The following is a 16,193-nucleotide window of genomic DNA, read 5'->3' on the forward strand; positions in this document are numbered from 1 at the left end:
AGTCTTATTCAGAACGCCATGAGCAGTAACTTGCTAAAATGTCTGAAGATTTTATGCTATGACTGGGAGCCTGGTCACACACAAACCAAAGAAAATTTTATTTCTGTGGATGAAGACAATTCTCCCTCTTGGCTGACATCCTGCTAAATGAAGTCTTCACTAATAGAAATACTGAAAACCTGTTGATCACACTTCTGGCACTGAACAGGTTTTATCCTGCTCTTATTCCCATATTTACCAACCAAAGATAAAAAAGTAAGCCACTCTTGTTTTAGCATTGTATTTATAGACACCATCTTAGATGTATAGCTATGAGACAATGAGTACATGAAATAAATTCAATACATGATGATGAGAAGAAATTGTTTACAAGATTCAAAAATTAATATAGGAAAAGTGAAGTTTGGAGAAAAATGTAATCCCAGTGAAGAACTTTCCTCAACTGACATAAATTGCATGTTAACCATTTGTCAGATGGTACTGCTTAAGTTTAAAATATGATAAAATTTCCAAATTCATAAACTTTATGGCAATAGTCATTATTTGCAATTATACCTTCAGGTGGGGGAAAGTGAAACAATTTTCATTTTTAGCAGCAGACAGCTCCACAGGCGACTGATTTATTAAGTACCTCATTTGTAATGTACTGGATTGTTAAAAATGAGCAATCTATGTCTATACAATCAGTGTCCATAAAATCACTACATTAATCAATAAATAACTAGTAATAAAATTCCATGTCAGTTTTAAAGTATACCCAGGGCAATTTTTAACCATACCAAATTTAAACAAAAACCGAATGGCTATACATGAAACTCTTCATTTCATATACTTCACAAAGCACTGAAGCAAGATTCTAACTGACCCATAATGCAAGCATATTTACAAGATGTTTCACATGAGGATGGGAATAAAAATGAAGTGCTTTCAGAGTTCAGGCAATGTATTCAAGTATGACCGACATCAATTCATACAACAAATTATTATCCCACATTGCAATACTGGACACAGTACCTGTTAAACCGTGCATAACATATGAAACAGATGGAGCGAATATCAAATTGTAAGAGAAAATTTGGACCATTACAAAACAACAGCTTCACACTAGAACAATATATGTGTATGCCTGTCACAGCAAATAAAAAGCACTTCTGATATACTCTACTTACTGAACAGGCTTGTTGTCAATTTCCTCTTTCAACTAATTCAAGGGCTGTATCTTCAGAACAACAAAAACTATCTGGTTGGTTATCCAACTTGACCAAAATGCTCATAAACATTCCAAGTTTGGTGAACACTGGATAAGAACTACTCTAGTTATTAAGAGGACTCTAGTCAATGTTTTTTTTTTTATAGTAATTCAAGGGCAGTAAATCAAGAAAACTTCTGTGGATCTGCTGAGGGTGCTCCCATAGTATGCCCAGTTGCATACACTTATTACAAGAGCTGTCCGTAAGACAGCCAAGCTCGACTATTCGAAATATTGTCCCAGAAGCAGGAAAATATTACCCAAAAAGGTTAAATATCAAAGAGTTTTAAGTTCAAAAGGGGGAATAATTTGACCAAAATGCATATCGGTTATGGGACTTGCTGCTATAAACTATTTTTATAACCCCGAAGGCACATGTGAAGTTTCAATTCAATATCTGCATTAGTTTTGGAGATAATAACTTGCATGTAAAACTTTAACCAAAATTTTCTAAGTCTAAAAGGGGGCATAATTTGCTCAAAAAACAAGTTAGAGTTATGGGACTTGACCCAGTGAGGTTGGTAATTGATCTAGAAAAAGAAAAAACAAGTTTCAAATCTATATGCCTTTTAGAAATAGCTGTATGTACTTGCACGCAAAACTTTAACCAGAATTTTCTAAGTCCAAAAGGGGGCATAATTTGGCCAAAATGAAGGTCAGCGTTATGGGACTTGCTGCTATCAAATAGTTTTATAACCCCGAAGACACATGTGTAGTTTCAAATCAATATCTGCATTAGTTTTGGAGATAGTAACTTGCATGTAAAACTTTAACCAAAATTTTCTAAGTCTAAAAGGGGGCATAATCTGCTCAAAATACATGTCAGAGTTATGGGTCTTGACCCAGTGAGGTTGGTAATTGATCTAGAAAAAGAAAAAATAAGTTTCAAATCTATAATGCCTTTTAGAAATAGCTGTATGTACTTGCACGCAAAACTTTAACCAGAATTTTCTAAGTCCAAAAGGGGGCATAATTTGGCCAAAATGAAAGTCAGAGTTATGGGACTTGCTGCTATCATCTAGTTTTATAACCCCGAAGACACAGGTGAAGTTTCAAATCAATATCTGCATTAGTTTTGGAGATAGTAACTTGCATGTAAAACTTTAACCAAAATTTTCTAAGTCTAAAAGGGGGCATAATCTGCTCAAAATACATGTCAGAGTTATGGGTCTTGACCCAGTGAGGTTGGTAATTGATCTAGAAAAAGAAAAAATAAGTTTCAAATCTATAATGCCTTTTAGAAATAGCTGTATGTACTTGCACGCAAAACTTTAACCAGAATTTTCTAAGTCCAAAAGGGGGCATAATTTGGCCAAAATGAAAGTCAGAGTTATGGGACTTGCTGCTATCATCTAGTTTTATAACCCCGAAGACACAGGTGAAGTTTCAAATCAATATCTGCATTAGTTTTGGAGATAGTAACTTGTATGTAAAACTTTAACCAAAACTTTCTAAGTCTAAAAGGGGGCATAATCTGCTCAAAATATACGTCAGAGTTATGGGTCTTGACCCAGTGAGGTTGGTAATTGATCTAGAAAAAGAAAAAATAAGTTTCAAATCTATATGCCTTTTAGAAATAGCTGTATGTACTTGCACGCAAAACTTTAACCAGAATTTTCTAAGTCCAAAAGGGGGCATAATTTGGCCAAAATGAAAGTCAGAGTTATGGGACTTGCTGCTATCCACTAGTTTTATAACCCGGAGACACATGTTAAGTTTCAAATCAATATCTGCATTAGTTTTGGAGATAGTAACTTGCATGTAAAACTTTAACCAAAATTTTCTAAGTCCAAAAGGGGGCATAATTTGCTCAAAATACATGTCAGAGTTATGGGACTTGACCCAGAGAGGTTGGTAATTGACCTAGAAAAAGAAAAAATAAGTTTCAAAGCTATATGCCTTTAACTGATGGCTGTATGTACTTGCATGCAAAAACTTAACCAAGGTGTGACGCCGACGCCGACGCCAGGGTGAGTAGAATAGCTAGACTATTCTTCGAATAGTCGAGCTAAAAATCAGGATCAATACAATATAAATGGGCCAATACTGGATTAAATCATTTTGATAGACATATTTCATCACTGGCAATCATCTCGGTAGAACTCATTTATTTAATACCATAAACAAAGTCTAACTCAACAGGCACAACATCTTGACATTCACAAAATATCTATTTACACTAAAACACTACAAGCATCTGGTTAAAATATGGAGCAAGGAAACTTTAACTTTGTACAAAATATGGCCATTCCTGTTCTGTCTAGTCTTCATTTTTTGTGAAAAGTATACTCAACGCCATTAAAACATGTTTCATATGATAAAAATATTAAAGTTTATAATAGCTGGACGTTATAATCTTCAAGAAGAACTACGACTTACTACACTGGTAGAAATTTCTGTATAAGAAAATTTTGGCTAGCAGAAATTCTGGAAATATTAAGGCTAACAATCTCAAGTTTTTAAAAAGAAATTTTTAATACATATTAATGTAAGGCAATTTCGGCTAGGGACTGAAAAGTTTTATTTCTGTTACAATTACAACTGTCATATTTTTTTTTTTTTGTTGGGTTTAACATCTCGATGACACAATTTAAGATCATATGGTGACTTTCAAGCTTTTATGGTCGAGAAAGACCCCAGGTGCATTATTCCATCATGGACGGGCACCTGGGTAGACCCATCGACCTTACGTAAGCCAGCTGGAACCCACATGATGAGGGGCAAGTGATTCAGTGACCTTAACCACTCGGCCATGCAGGCCCCACTGTCATAATGTATACTACTAATCCCTTTTCTTAAATTACAGGGGAGAAAAGAGCTTTATTAATAACAGCAACTAATATTAAGCATCACCAGCCAATGAACAAAGCACTTGGAATTTGTTTTACAATGCATGTATGAAATCACAAATTTTGAGTAAAAAGCACACAACCAATTGCCTAAACCCATTTAAACAGGCATCCATCCATTTAGAGCTAGAACTCTGATCAACTTAATCTTATTGTTTTGGGGACAATTGTTCCATTATTAAAATACAAACAAGAGCCATTTGTAAAACACATATATGCCCCTCATGAAGGCCTGTCAGTAGTAGCTGGGTATGTAATTTTCAGTCTCAATTATGTTGTGACCTCGCCATTTGACCTAATCATCCAGACTAACCAGGTTATGATTTTTAATGACTTTAAGCATGTGCATTCTCCAGCTTTTGATACAAAAATCTTGTTTAATTTAGAGGTCACTCTGACCTTGATCTTTGACCTACTGATCCCAAAAGCAATATGGGCCTCTACTGACCCCAGGTAATTATCCTATCAGGTTTGATTACTCTAGGCCAAAACATTTTCTAGCTATTGATGAAGTATTTATAATACCTTCTGAGCAAACATGTACTACTTGCTGCCATTCTTGCGTTACATCCCGTGTCGCGGTATTTAATTTTGGCGGGAACAAGAATGTCCAGCGCTACCTACAGGAAACAAATTTGACCTACTCTAAAAGCCGAATACGTTTCACACCTTATTTTGGAAAGAGTAAGCTATTTTTTTCTAAATGCCATCATTGATCGTTTGACAATGTAAAACTGGTAATAAATCATGTGTAGCCCAAATATTTGACAAAATTACCTTGCCACAGTTTTTAAATTTACATTGCAATAATTGTTAATGTCTTATTCATGAAATAATTTTAAAAAATATTGGGGCCCGATAAATTCTGCACTTTGTAAGGAAGTGCTCTATCAAATAGGATGACTGCCTGCGAAATTAGAATTAACTCCCTGGGCAAAAGTGAGTCACATTTACCAGAGCCATGATGGATTCAAAAGTAAACAAGGACTGAAAAAATGATTTTCTCTTTGAAATAATGTTTACAAATAAAATATTTTCTAAGTTTGTATGAAATAACTGCAACTTAAGCATGTTTTCTTTCCTTTATTCATTTTGTCCCATAGTTCCGTGAAAATAGCATCAAACAGGCTAATTCTTATTATGACAGCCGAAAACTTTTGAACATTTTCAGTGTAAACTGCCAGTAATTGAACCCAAATATTGTTCAACTAACTTGCCAGTGTGAAAGCTACAAACAGGTACTCTTATAGAATAAATTTATCTGTCTATTTACTAAATGTTTGCAATTTAATTTGACAACATTAAATACAGAACAGAACAAATGCTGGTTAACCTTTTAAGGCTAAAATTGATGTGTGAACAACTGACTCTACTAAAGTACAATAAACCATTTCAAAGTCAGGTAGAGAAGGCGTTAAAATATCCTCTAAGCTCAATCACTAAAATTGCACTGTTCTAGTGGTGTTCCTGGTAAATTACAAATGATATGAACACATTTACAAGTAAGATATAATAATGATAAAAGTATTTACAACCAGTAAAATGACAGTGTATCTCACATCGGCCATACACACACTATCTAATATGACACAATTACAGTAATCTCCTATAAATTAAAATCATAAAATTCACACTTCAGTTAAAACTGTTTGCTGCTCTTAAAGCATTAAATTCACATGCAACATTTGACTTTTTGGACTAAAACATGTTTACAAATTTGATATACTTCGAAATAGATTGCTTTTAAACTAAATTCTGAAAAACTTAAAATAGCAAGTATTTTTTAAAGGTACAGAAACATGCTGTATTAAAAAGAAAAAGACAGATTTAAATAATTTACTTTATATATACTGGTAATAATTCTTTCCAGACTTTTTTTTACAAATAAATATCTAAGAATCAACTGTTTTTCTTGTCTTCAATTAATTCCATACTATTGCTAGGAGCATATCAAACTGGACGACTGCAACATTTTAAAATTTATCACGGTATAAAAGCTTTTAAATGCATTAACATTCATACAGAATGATCTCCCAAAACTTTCTTTATAACTAAGTATTAAATTTGATAAAAAAAAACTTGCAACTGATCAGATATTTTTTCTTCAAATTACATTAACAGCATTAAAATTTTGCTTTCTCAACATACTGTCTTTATGATAATGTTCTATGCCATTTGCAGCCGATTATGTATTTCATTCTCTTGGAGATAAACATTTCCGAGATCTACATTACTCCATAATTATGTGGGATATGTAGCTGCCTTTAAACCTGTAGTCTGTAGTCATTTGAGGACAACATTTGCGTACTCATTTATTTCCCAATGAATCCATTCTGTACAGGTTCTCATGAAATTATCTGGAAATAAAGCAAGAGTGATAGCACTGTATTCTATACACTGTTAGTTGTTACACACCAAATCCATATATATCGTTAACCAAAATAAAATTGGATATTTATTTAAATATTACAGAAACAGCTAGATAAAAACTAAGTTACTGTCAACATCAACTTGAAAAGCATTTTTTTCTAACAGTATTTTGGTGAATTTATTCCTACCTTTTGTCTTTACCCAAATCCTTGTATCTAAACAGTACAACTTCTTCACAAGAAAACAAGGTGAAGACCTAGGAGCCTTCTGGAGTTTTTTATTAATAAAATCTTTTACCATAACAATACCAGATATCAATAATCATGGTACCGAACCGTTACATAAATCAGAATGTTCGAACAGGAATTGCAATCTCAACAGTCCAATAGTTTCTATACTCTCTTGCATAATCAGCTGAACAATCATCTATCAATCTTCTGCCAATCTTAGTTCAAGTCATTTGATGTTACCCTACTTAGTCTATGTCTCAAGCAAAGTGACCCTTCTACCGGGTCCTTAAATCATATCAAAGTAGCAAAATCACTAACCGCGGTGAAGAACTGATCAATGACCTTAACCTGCTTAATTTCAATAATGAACTTATCCATCTTTCAATTTGGACAGTACCATTAACTGTTATAAGGGGTGCTTACCAAAAAGATACTGACTGAATGGTGAACAGTGCAGATCTTGATCAGACTGCATGGATGTGCAGGCTGCTCATGATATACACTGGTCGCAAAGGCAGAATCAATTGTGTCCAGCATAAGAGTTAAAAATGACCTACACTCATTACTAACTACAGTCCAACATTTAAGTCCCTAAATAAATATATGAATTTCTTACCTGTTTTACTGTGTTTTTAATGAAGTCTTTTCTGTCTGACAAATCAAAATCAGGATACTTGGAAAAAACCTGAATAAATGAAAAGGACATTTGATATTAGACTGGTCAAAATAACAACTGGTATATGAATTATATAAAACTTTGTAAGACAGGACAATGATAACGTATAATATTTGGCAGATTCACTGAGCAGAACAAACAAGTGCTATCACTTAAGGTGAGAAATACACCAAGATGTTGCTTTGATACTGGGAAGTTAAATGTTGTGATCATGACCTTTGACCTTCAAGTGTGACCTTGACCTTAGACCTAGAGATCGGGTTGTACACTCTGCAAGTGGTCTTGATAATGTCGACATGTGATGCTACTTTTATGAAAATCCTACAGATATGAAGCACACATAAATTTAAACTATTTAATCTTTGACCTCTGAGACCTTGATCTTGACCTTGACCTTAGTGACACAGGTCGTAACTCAGCACATCATCTTGTTAAAAAGGTAAACAACTGATGCCAGTTTTATGAAATATTTTCAAGCTATTTAGATGGTATGCAGCAGGCACAAATTAAAGCCACTGCAACTTACCTAGTGACCCGAGCTGTCCACCCAGCACGTAGTCTTGATGAGGCTGACAATCAATGCTAGTTTTATGAAAATTTTCCCAGCAGTTAACATATGAATCAGACATGAAGTAAAGCTACTGGACCTTTAACCTCCAAATGTATCTTGACCTTTGTCCTAATGACCTAGAATGTGCATTCTGCACATGGTCTTGATGAGGTTAACAATGGATGCTACTTTTATGAAAATCTTTCCAGTGGTTAAGAAGATGTGGAGTGGACATAATGGACAGATGTATGACTCCAATACTTTGTATCTGGGTGCATCGTAAGACCCCCATCATAAACAAGTATATGTGTAAGCTTTTCATAACAACCTCATTCTTGAGCAGCCAGTTCAGTATCTACAGTACAAAACAAAACTAGATGTGTGCCCATAGGACACTGAGGCCACCCCATACTCTTCCTGTCACTGTAAATGGTTTCATGACTAGTTTTTTAAAGATAACTGCAACATAAACTTTTTAGCAATTCATGTGTATTTTTTACTAAGTCAGGACAAGAACTCTGGTCTGGCAGAGTGAAATCCCAAACAGAACACCATAAGCACAACATATGTTATATAAAAATCCTCTTACGTTTTATGACAGGTCAAATACTTTTTGAGATGCAGGAAACACAATCTGTTATGCCCTTTAATGCATATTTCTGACCATGTCAAGGGCCATAACTCTGTTCTGGCCAAGTGAAATCTAAACAAAACCCCAGGTGCACAACTTAACGTGCTGAATAATATTCCTATAGTGTTCCATAACCCTTGGTCAAATACATTTCGAGATACATGTGACACAAACTTTCTATGCACATTTCTGACTATGTAAAGGGCCGTAAATCTGGCCTGTTTGAAAACTCAATTAAAAGACCAGGTGCACAACTTGACATGTTGAATGACAATCAAGTAAAAGACCAGGTGCACAACTTGACATGCTGAATGACAATTATGTGAGGTTTGATCATCCAGGGTCAAACACTTTTTCAGATATGCACAACACAAATTTGGACAGATGGACAAGGGCAACAAGCCCGCTCTGCCTCCCAAAACATTACATTTTTTGGGGGGGGGCACAAAAATTGGGTAAATGTAACCAAAAGGTTTTCTCCCACAACATAAATAAACAAATTTGATGTAATACTTACATCTTTTAACACAGTTTTCATGGTAACCTGCTCCAAGTTGGCATTGTCTAACATTTTCTTTATGATATCTTTTAGTTCATCATTCTGTAAAATAAATATACATGAAAATCATTTTTATGAAAGAAAGATCAGCACAGGAGAGTACTTAGCAATTGTTTTCAATTAATGTTTAACTTCACTATTAACACTGAAGAAGTTCTATTTGCTATTACAAACAAAAACTACTGCTAACTAGAGATGCTTTTGAGAAAAGCGCATGTCTCCCACAACTGCCCCTATGAAAAATGTTAGTTTCTCTAGATGTTTTAGACAAGTGGATCCAATTAGATGGTCTGGATGAGTGGATCCAATCAGTAATTCAAGGGCCATAAATCAAAAGTGCCTGGGTTGATTTGGCTAGTTATTGAACTTGGGTAAGGTCTTATGGCCAAACACATTTTGTTCAAGTTTGGTGAAGATCGGATGAGAAATTCGACTTAGAGAGTGGACAAGAGTAAACAGATGGTTTTCGGTAATTCAAGGGCCGTAACTCTAAAATGCCTGGACCGATTTTGCTAGTTATCAAACTTGGCCGAGGTCTCATGGTCAAAGATCGGATGAGAAATGTTCGACTTAGACGGCGGACAAGAGTAAAACGGCCGATTTTTCGATAATTCAAGGGCCGTAACTCCAAAATGCCTGGACCGATTTGGCTAGTTATCGAACTTGGCCGAGGTCTCATGGTCAAACACATTTTGTTTAAGTTTGGTGAAGATTGGATGAGAAATATTCGAATTAGAGTGCGGACAAGAGTAGAAAGACTGATTTTTGGTAATTCAAGGGCCATAACTCCAAGACGCCTGGACCGATTTGGCTAGTTATCGAACTTGGCCGAAGTCTTATGGTCAAACACATTTTGTTCAAGTTTGGTGAAAATCGGGTGAGAAATGTTCGACTTAGAGTGCGGACAAGCTTTGTGACAGACACACAGACAGACACACACAGACTGCAGTAAATCAATATTACTCCCACACCATTGTGTGGTGGGAGACATAATAATATGACAGTAAATAAGTAAGCGCTCTTCAAAAGTCAAGCCCAGTAAAACAAAGGGAAAAAGTTTTAAATGTAGGCAAATACTGGAAATATTTGCAAATTCTCCTATTTTGATCACTGCAACCAAATAAAAGGACCTGCATATTCTTCATTCTGCCAACAATTTATAAACTAGGTTTTATCAATCTGACTAAAGTTCTAGATCTTTCTAAAAGTTAGATCGAAAGACAGCCTATTCAAATTCATTTTCTGTATAATCGGATTTCCAATATTGCTATTTTATTTCCACCAATCTATTTTCATTTGAACCAATCAGAGGACTCGTTTCAACTAGCGTTTGGTTAAAAGCGACTGGACTCAGATTTTGGCTAAAATAATTTTTCTTTAGAACAACAGTTTCATCATATTATGAACGTAAGAACATGAAATTTTGTTTCTAAACTATCTTTAAACAAGAGGACCATGATGGTCCTGAATCGCTCACCTGTCCCCACATGACCCAGTTTTTGAACTAAGTATGACGTCGTTTTTTCAATTATTTGACATAGTGACCTAGTTTTTGAAGGCACGTGACCCAGTTTTGAACTTGACCTAAATATCATCAAGGTGAACATTCTCACCAATTTTCATGAAGATCTCATGAAAAGTATGGCCTCTAGAGAGGTCACAAGGTTTTTCTATTTTTAGACCTACTGACCTAGTTTTTGATTGCACGTGACCCAGTTTTGAACTTGACCTTAATATCATCAAGGTGAACATTCTGACTAACTTTCATACAGATCCCATGAAAAAAATGGCCTCTAGAGAGGTCACAAGGTTTTTCTATTATTTGACCTAATGACCTAGTTTTTGAAGGCATGTGACCCAGTTTCGAACCTGGACTAGACATCATCAAGGTGAACATTCTGACCAATTTTCATGAAGATCCATTGTAAAGTATGGCCTCTAGAGAGGTCTCAAGGTTTTTCTATTTTAAGACCCACTGACCTAGTTTTTGACCCAGTTTCAAACTTGATCTTGATACCATCAAGGTGAACATTCTAACCAATTTTCATGAAGTTCCATTGAAAAATATGGCCTCTAGAGAGGTCACAAGGTTTCTCTATTTTTAGACCTATTGACCTAGTTTTGGACCGCACATGAATCAGTTTCGAACTTGACCTAGATATCATCAAGATGAACATTCTGACCAACATTCATAAAGATCCCATGAAAAATGTGACCTCTAGAGTGATCACAAGCAAAAGTTTACGCACACACGGACGACGCACGATCACAAAAGCTCACATTGTCACTTTGTGACAGGTAAGCTAAAAATGTGAAAGCAAGAAAAAATCATGCCAGAGTCGGGAATCGAATCCGAGCCGCTGCAGCAATAAATATTTTCATGCATACTTGACCAAAGAAACTGTGGAATGATAACTACACTAAAAGCTCACTATCAGCACTACCTGCTAAGGTAAAAATAAAACCAGAGTTGTCAGTGGACAGCGCGCTCGACTATTCTCAGTGCTTGATAGTATAATATAAGCAATGAGTAAAATTTTAACATTACAATCAGCATATTCTACGTCAAAAAGGGGCCATAATTCAGTCAAAATGCTTGATAGAGTTTCCTCCTCCTTTTTACAGACTGGGGTCATGATGGTAAACAAGTACGCAAAATATGAAAGCAATATCTCAATGGACTTTGCAAATACTTGGGGTGGTACGCAAACTTTAACATTTGTGTGACTCTCACGCTAACGCTCACGCCGACACCAGGGCAAGTAGGATAGCTCCCCTATTCTTCGAATAGTCAAGCTAATGATATGCATTTCTGACAAGACTTACAGCTTCTCGTATCTATCATATGTGGGTACTTACTGTTGGTGGTCCTTTAGGTGTCTTTTTTGCGACCAATGGTTCGTCATCAGAGTCTGAGCTAACATCCGAAACCTCCTCACTCGATACTGAAATTGGTTACACAACAGTTTGAAACATAGTGAGGAATATAGACAGATATATACCTAAAAGTCATCCAGAAAACGCATTTTCCCCTATCTTTTGTTTTTGCATACATGAGGAAAATGCACTAGCACTTCTCATTTTTTTTAAACCAGTGAAAACATATTTCTTACACTTTAAATAAACCGTCACCGAACAGCTAAAGTAGTAAACAACTGCCTGAAGAATGAATCACGGCCACCTCCATGTAAAGTTAGAGATGAATAGAATATGCTACTTATCATAAATTTTTATTCAAACACGCTTAAAAATCTGATTTTTTATTTAAATTTTACTTTCTTCATTTTTAACTAAGTAAAATTCAATGGAACCTTTTGTTTTCTTTTTAGGAGTTGCTTTCTTTTTATTTGTAGCCTTGGGAGTTTTGGGTTTTGGTGTAGCCTTTTCTTTTGTCTTCTTTTCTTTTGCTGGTTTTGGGGTTGACTTCTTTATTTTTTTCTTGGGAGGCTCCTGAAATAATCATTTTGAATTATCTTCCATTTATTCATCAAAGTAGATAAAGGCACATAAAACTGAATTCATTTCAATATGGCCAGTATCTACTTTGCCTAATGAGCTACAGAATGAAAAAGCCATACTAAACCAGGGTCTACACAAAGCCTGTATTACATAGCATGCTGCTCTTAGACTCATCAACATATGTCGGAAAATCACTATGACCTCAACTGACTACAGTTAATTATCCTATGAAGTTTGACAACTGTTGGCCAATGTGTTCTCCAGGTTTGAGAAATGTTTTCCATCATGCCATAATTTTTAGTATATCATATTAAATCCATTCATTATATTTTTATAAACTACAAAATTAACTCACATCTTCTTCTGATTCAGATATATCAGATACGTCACTGTCTACCTTGTCATCATCATCATCCTTATCATCACCTTCTTCCTCAACATCTTTTTCTTCCATATCATCATCATCTTCATCATCATCGTCAGCTGTTTCCTTTGTCTTCTTCTCTTTTTTCTTCTTTTCCTTCTTTTTCTTATCTTTCTTTCCTTTTGTAGTTTTTTCTGAGCCACCTTTTGATTTCCCTGTCATTATCATTACAATTATCTTTACTCTTGTCAATTCCAAACTTCCATCTTTCAACTGTTATATAACAACTAGATTGTTTTTCAAGAACAAGAGCACCGCCTTGCGGGTGCTGACGCTCATCTGATTTTTTTTTGTGTAATAGAAATATTGTCCTACCCATGATTTTCTAAGTCTAAAAAGGGCCATCATTCTTGCAAAAAGCAGGTTAGAGTTATGTTTCTTGATGTTCAGTGTCCACTTATGATGGTGAAAAACTGTTGCAAGTTTTAAAGCAATAGCTTTGATAGTTTATGAGAAAAGTTGACTTAAACATAATACTCAACCAAGAAAATTATTTTCTAAGTCCAAAAAGGGCAATAATTATTGCAAAAAGCAGGATGGAGTTATGTTGGATGCTGTACAGGGTCAGCTTATGATGGTCAACAAGTGTTGCAAGTTTCAAAGCAAAAGCTTTGATAGTTTAAGAGAAAAAGTTGACCTAAACATAAAACTTAACCAAGAAATCTGATATTTCTAAGTCCAAAAGGGGCCATAAATCTTGCAAAAAGCAGGATGAGTTATGTTTCTTGCTGTACAGGGTCAACTTATGATGGTGAACAAGTGTTGCAAGTTTTAAAGCAATAGCTTTGATAGTTTAGGATAAAAGCTGACCTAAACATAAAACTTAACCAAGAAAACTGATTTTCTAAGTCCAAAAGGGGCCATAAATCTTGCAAAAAGCAAGATGGAGTTAGTTTCTTCATGTACAGGGTCTGCTTATGATGGTGAACAAGTATTCCAAGTTTCAAAGCAATAGCTTTGATAGTTTAGGAGAAAAGTTGACCTAAACATAAAACTTAACCAAGAAATCTGATATTTTCTAAGTACAAAAGGGGCCATAAATCTTGCAAAAAGCAAGATGGAGTTATGTTTCTTGCTATACAGGGTCAGCTTATGATGGTGAACAAGTATTCCAAGTTTCAAAGCAATAGCTTTGATAGTTTAGGAGAAAAGCTGACCTAAACATAAAACTTAACCAGGCAACGCCGACGCAGACGCCGACAACCGCTCAAGTGATGACAATAACTCATCATTTTTTTTCAAAAAATCAGATGAGCTAAAAATGTATGTCTCCCACAACTTACCATCCAGAAATTGTAAAATGCCACTAATTAAGAACCATAACCAGGGAAAATCTCTGAACCATAGCATTCCAATGATACATTATATTGCTCACTTGTGTAATGTTATTCTTATCTGCATGACGTGACTTGCCATATTATAATTGTGTTTTATATACTATGATAATTGACAGTCTGTGAATTTAGGATTTGAAACTACTTGTTCAAATCCGGCAAAATTGAATAGCTTTCCTTTATATTCTATTCATAATTCCTGCAGAAGTTACTTGTCCAAAACAATAATCACTTGTCCCTGACAACCGGACAAGTGCTAATTTCGCAGACTGAATTGATGCTTTGTTCATGGGCCATAAATGGCTTATTACAAACAAGAGATCACAGAGTGATCTTGGCGCCCACCAATGTGCCATTTTTGAGTGTTCCAAATTTCAAGACTTACTGACTAGCTCAAGGTCAAATTTCATTTCCGTACACAACACTGTGCATGTGGTCCAAATTCAAAAGCTGTACCGTAGCTTGAGAAATGTGAAAGTAGGTCACTAGATCAATTTCAAGGACAAAGTTTTTTGTACACAAAAATATATATATGCATGTGCATCAAGTTTGAAGGCTGTAGTTTGAGAAATTTGAAAGTAGGTCACTAGGTCAATCTTAAGGTCACAGTTTATTTTGGTACAAAAAACTACCCAAGTGGTCCAAATTTGAAGGCTGTAGCTTGAGAAATGTGAAAGTAGGTCACTAGGTCAATGTCAAAGTTTGTTTCGGTACACACTCCTATGCATGTAGTCTAAATTTGAAGCCTGTAGCTGCAGAAATGTGAAAGTAGGTCACTAGGTCAATCTTAAGGTCAAAGTTCATTTCGGTACACAAAACTAAGAAGTGGTCCAAATTTGAAGGCTGTAGCTTGAGAAATGTGAAAGTAGGTCACTAGGTCAAAATCAAGGTCAAATTTTATTTCGGAACACAGAACTATGCATGTGGTCCAAATTTGAAGCCTGTACCTTCAAAAATGTGAAAGTAGGTCACTAGGTCAATGTAAAGGTCAAAGTTTGTTCGGTACGAGAAATGTGAAAGTAGGTCACTAGGTCAAAATCAATGTCAATTTTTTTTGGAACACAGAACTATGCATGAGGCCCAAATTTGAAGCCTGTACCTTCAAACATGTGAAAGTAGGTCACTAGGTCAATGTAAAGGTCAAAGTTTGTTTCGGTACACAAAACTAAGCATGTGGTCCAAATTTGAAGGCTGTAGCTTGAGAAATGTGAAAGTAGGTCACTAGGTCAAAATCAAGGTCAAATTTCATTCGGAACACAAACAATGCACATGGTCCAAATTGAAGCCGTACCTCAAAAATGTGAAAGTAGGTCACTAGGTCAATGTCAAGGTCAAAGTTTTTTCAGTGCTCAAACTATGCACGTGGTCCAAATTGAAGGCTGTAGCTACAGAATGTGAAAGTAGGTCACTAGTCAATACCAAGGTCAACTCATGTCAAGGTTCATCTTGCCACTCAAAACCATACATGTGGTCCAAATTTGAATATTGTAGGTTACTGACAAGAAGATTTTAAAAGCTTTTCCCTATATAAGTCATATGAACCATGTGACCCCCAGGGCGGGCCATATTTGACCCTAGGGGGATAATTTGACCAAACTTGGTAGAGAACCACTAGATGATGCTACATAACAAATATCAAAGCCCTAGGTTTTGTGGTTTGGGCAAGAAGATATTCAAAGTTTTTTCCCTATAAAGTCTATGTAAACCATGTGACCCCCGGGGCGGGGCCATATTTGACCCTAGGGGGATAATTTGAAAAATCTTAGTAGAAGACCACTAGATGATGTCACATACAAAACATCAAAGCCCTAGGCCCTATGGTTTTGAACAAGAGGTTTTTCAAAGTTTTTCCCTATGTAAGT

General features: G+C 35.5%; 1 protein-coding gene across 1 annotated transcript; it reads right to left on the bottom strand.

The window, feature by feature from the left end:
• Positions 1–264: 264 nt before the first annotated feature.
• On the bottom strand, positions 265–13,180 carry LOC123525278 (protein DEK-like). The gene is made up of 6 exons (XM_053537995.1): positions 12,929–13,180; positions 12,426–12,564; positions 11,974–12,059; positions 9,073–9,156; positions 7,315–7,383; positions 265–6,455 (listed from the first exon to the last, which is right to left on the bottom strand). The coding sequence occupies exons 1-6, from the start codon at positions 13,163–13,165 to the stop codon at positions 6,444–6,446; spliced, it is 627 nt and encodes a 208-aa protein (XP_053393970.1). The 5' UTR covers positions 13,166–13,180; the 3' UTR covers positions 265–6,443.
• Between the last annotated feature and the right edge of the window lie 3,013 nt (positions 13,181–16,193).

This window comes from Mercenaria mercenaria, chromosome 3 (assembly GCF_021730395.1).
Source record: "Mercenaria mercenaria strain notata chromosome 3, MADL_Memer_1, whole genome shotgun sequence".
Lineage (NCBI taxonomy): Eukaryota > Metazoa > Mollusca > Bivalvia > Venerida > Veneridae > Mercenaria > Mercenaria mercenaria.

Bases quoted from the DNA above. Each gene is read 5' to 3' on its own strand.
- LOC123525278 (XM_053537995.1), bottom strand. From the start codon at position 13,165: ATGATAATGACAGGGAAATCAAAAGGTGGCTCAGAAAAAACTACAAAA. The intron at 12,565-12,928 runs GTGAGTTAATTT...TGATTATTTCAG, and splicing joins TATCTGAATCAGAAGAAGAT to GAGCCTCCCAAGAAAAAAAT. The intron at 7,384-9,072 runs GTAAGTATTACA...TCATTTATTCAG, and splicing joins TGAAAACTGTGTTAAAAGAT to GTTTTTTCCAAGTATCCTGA.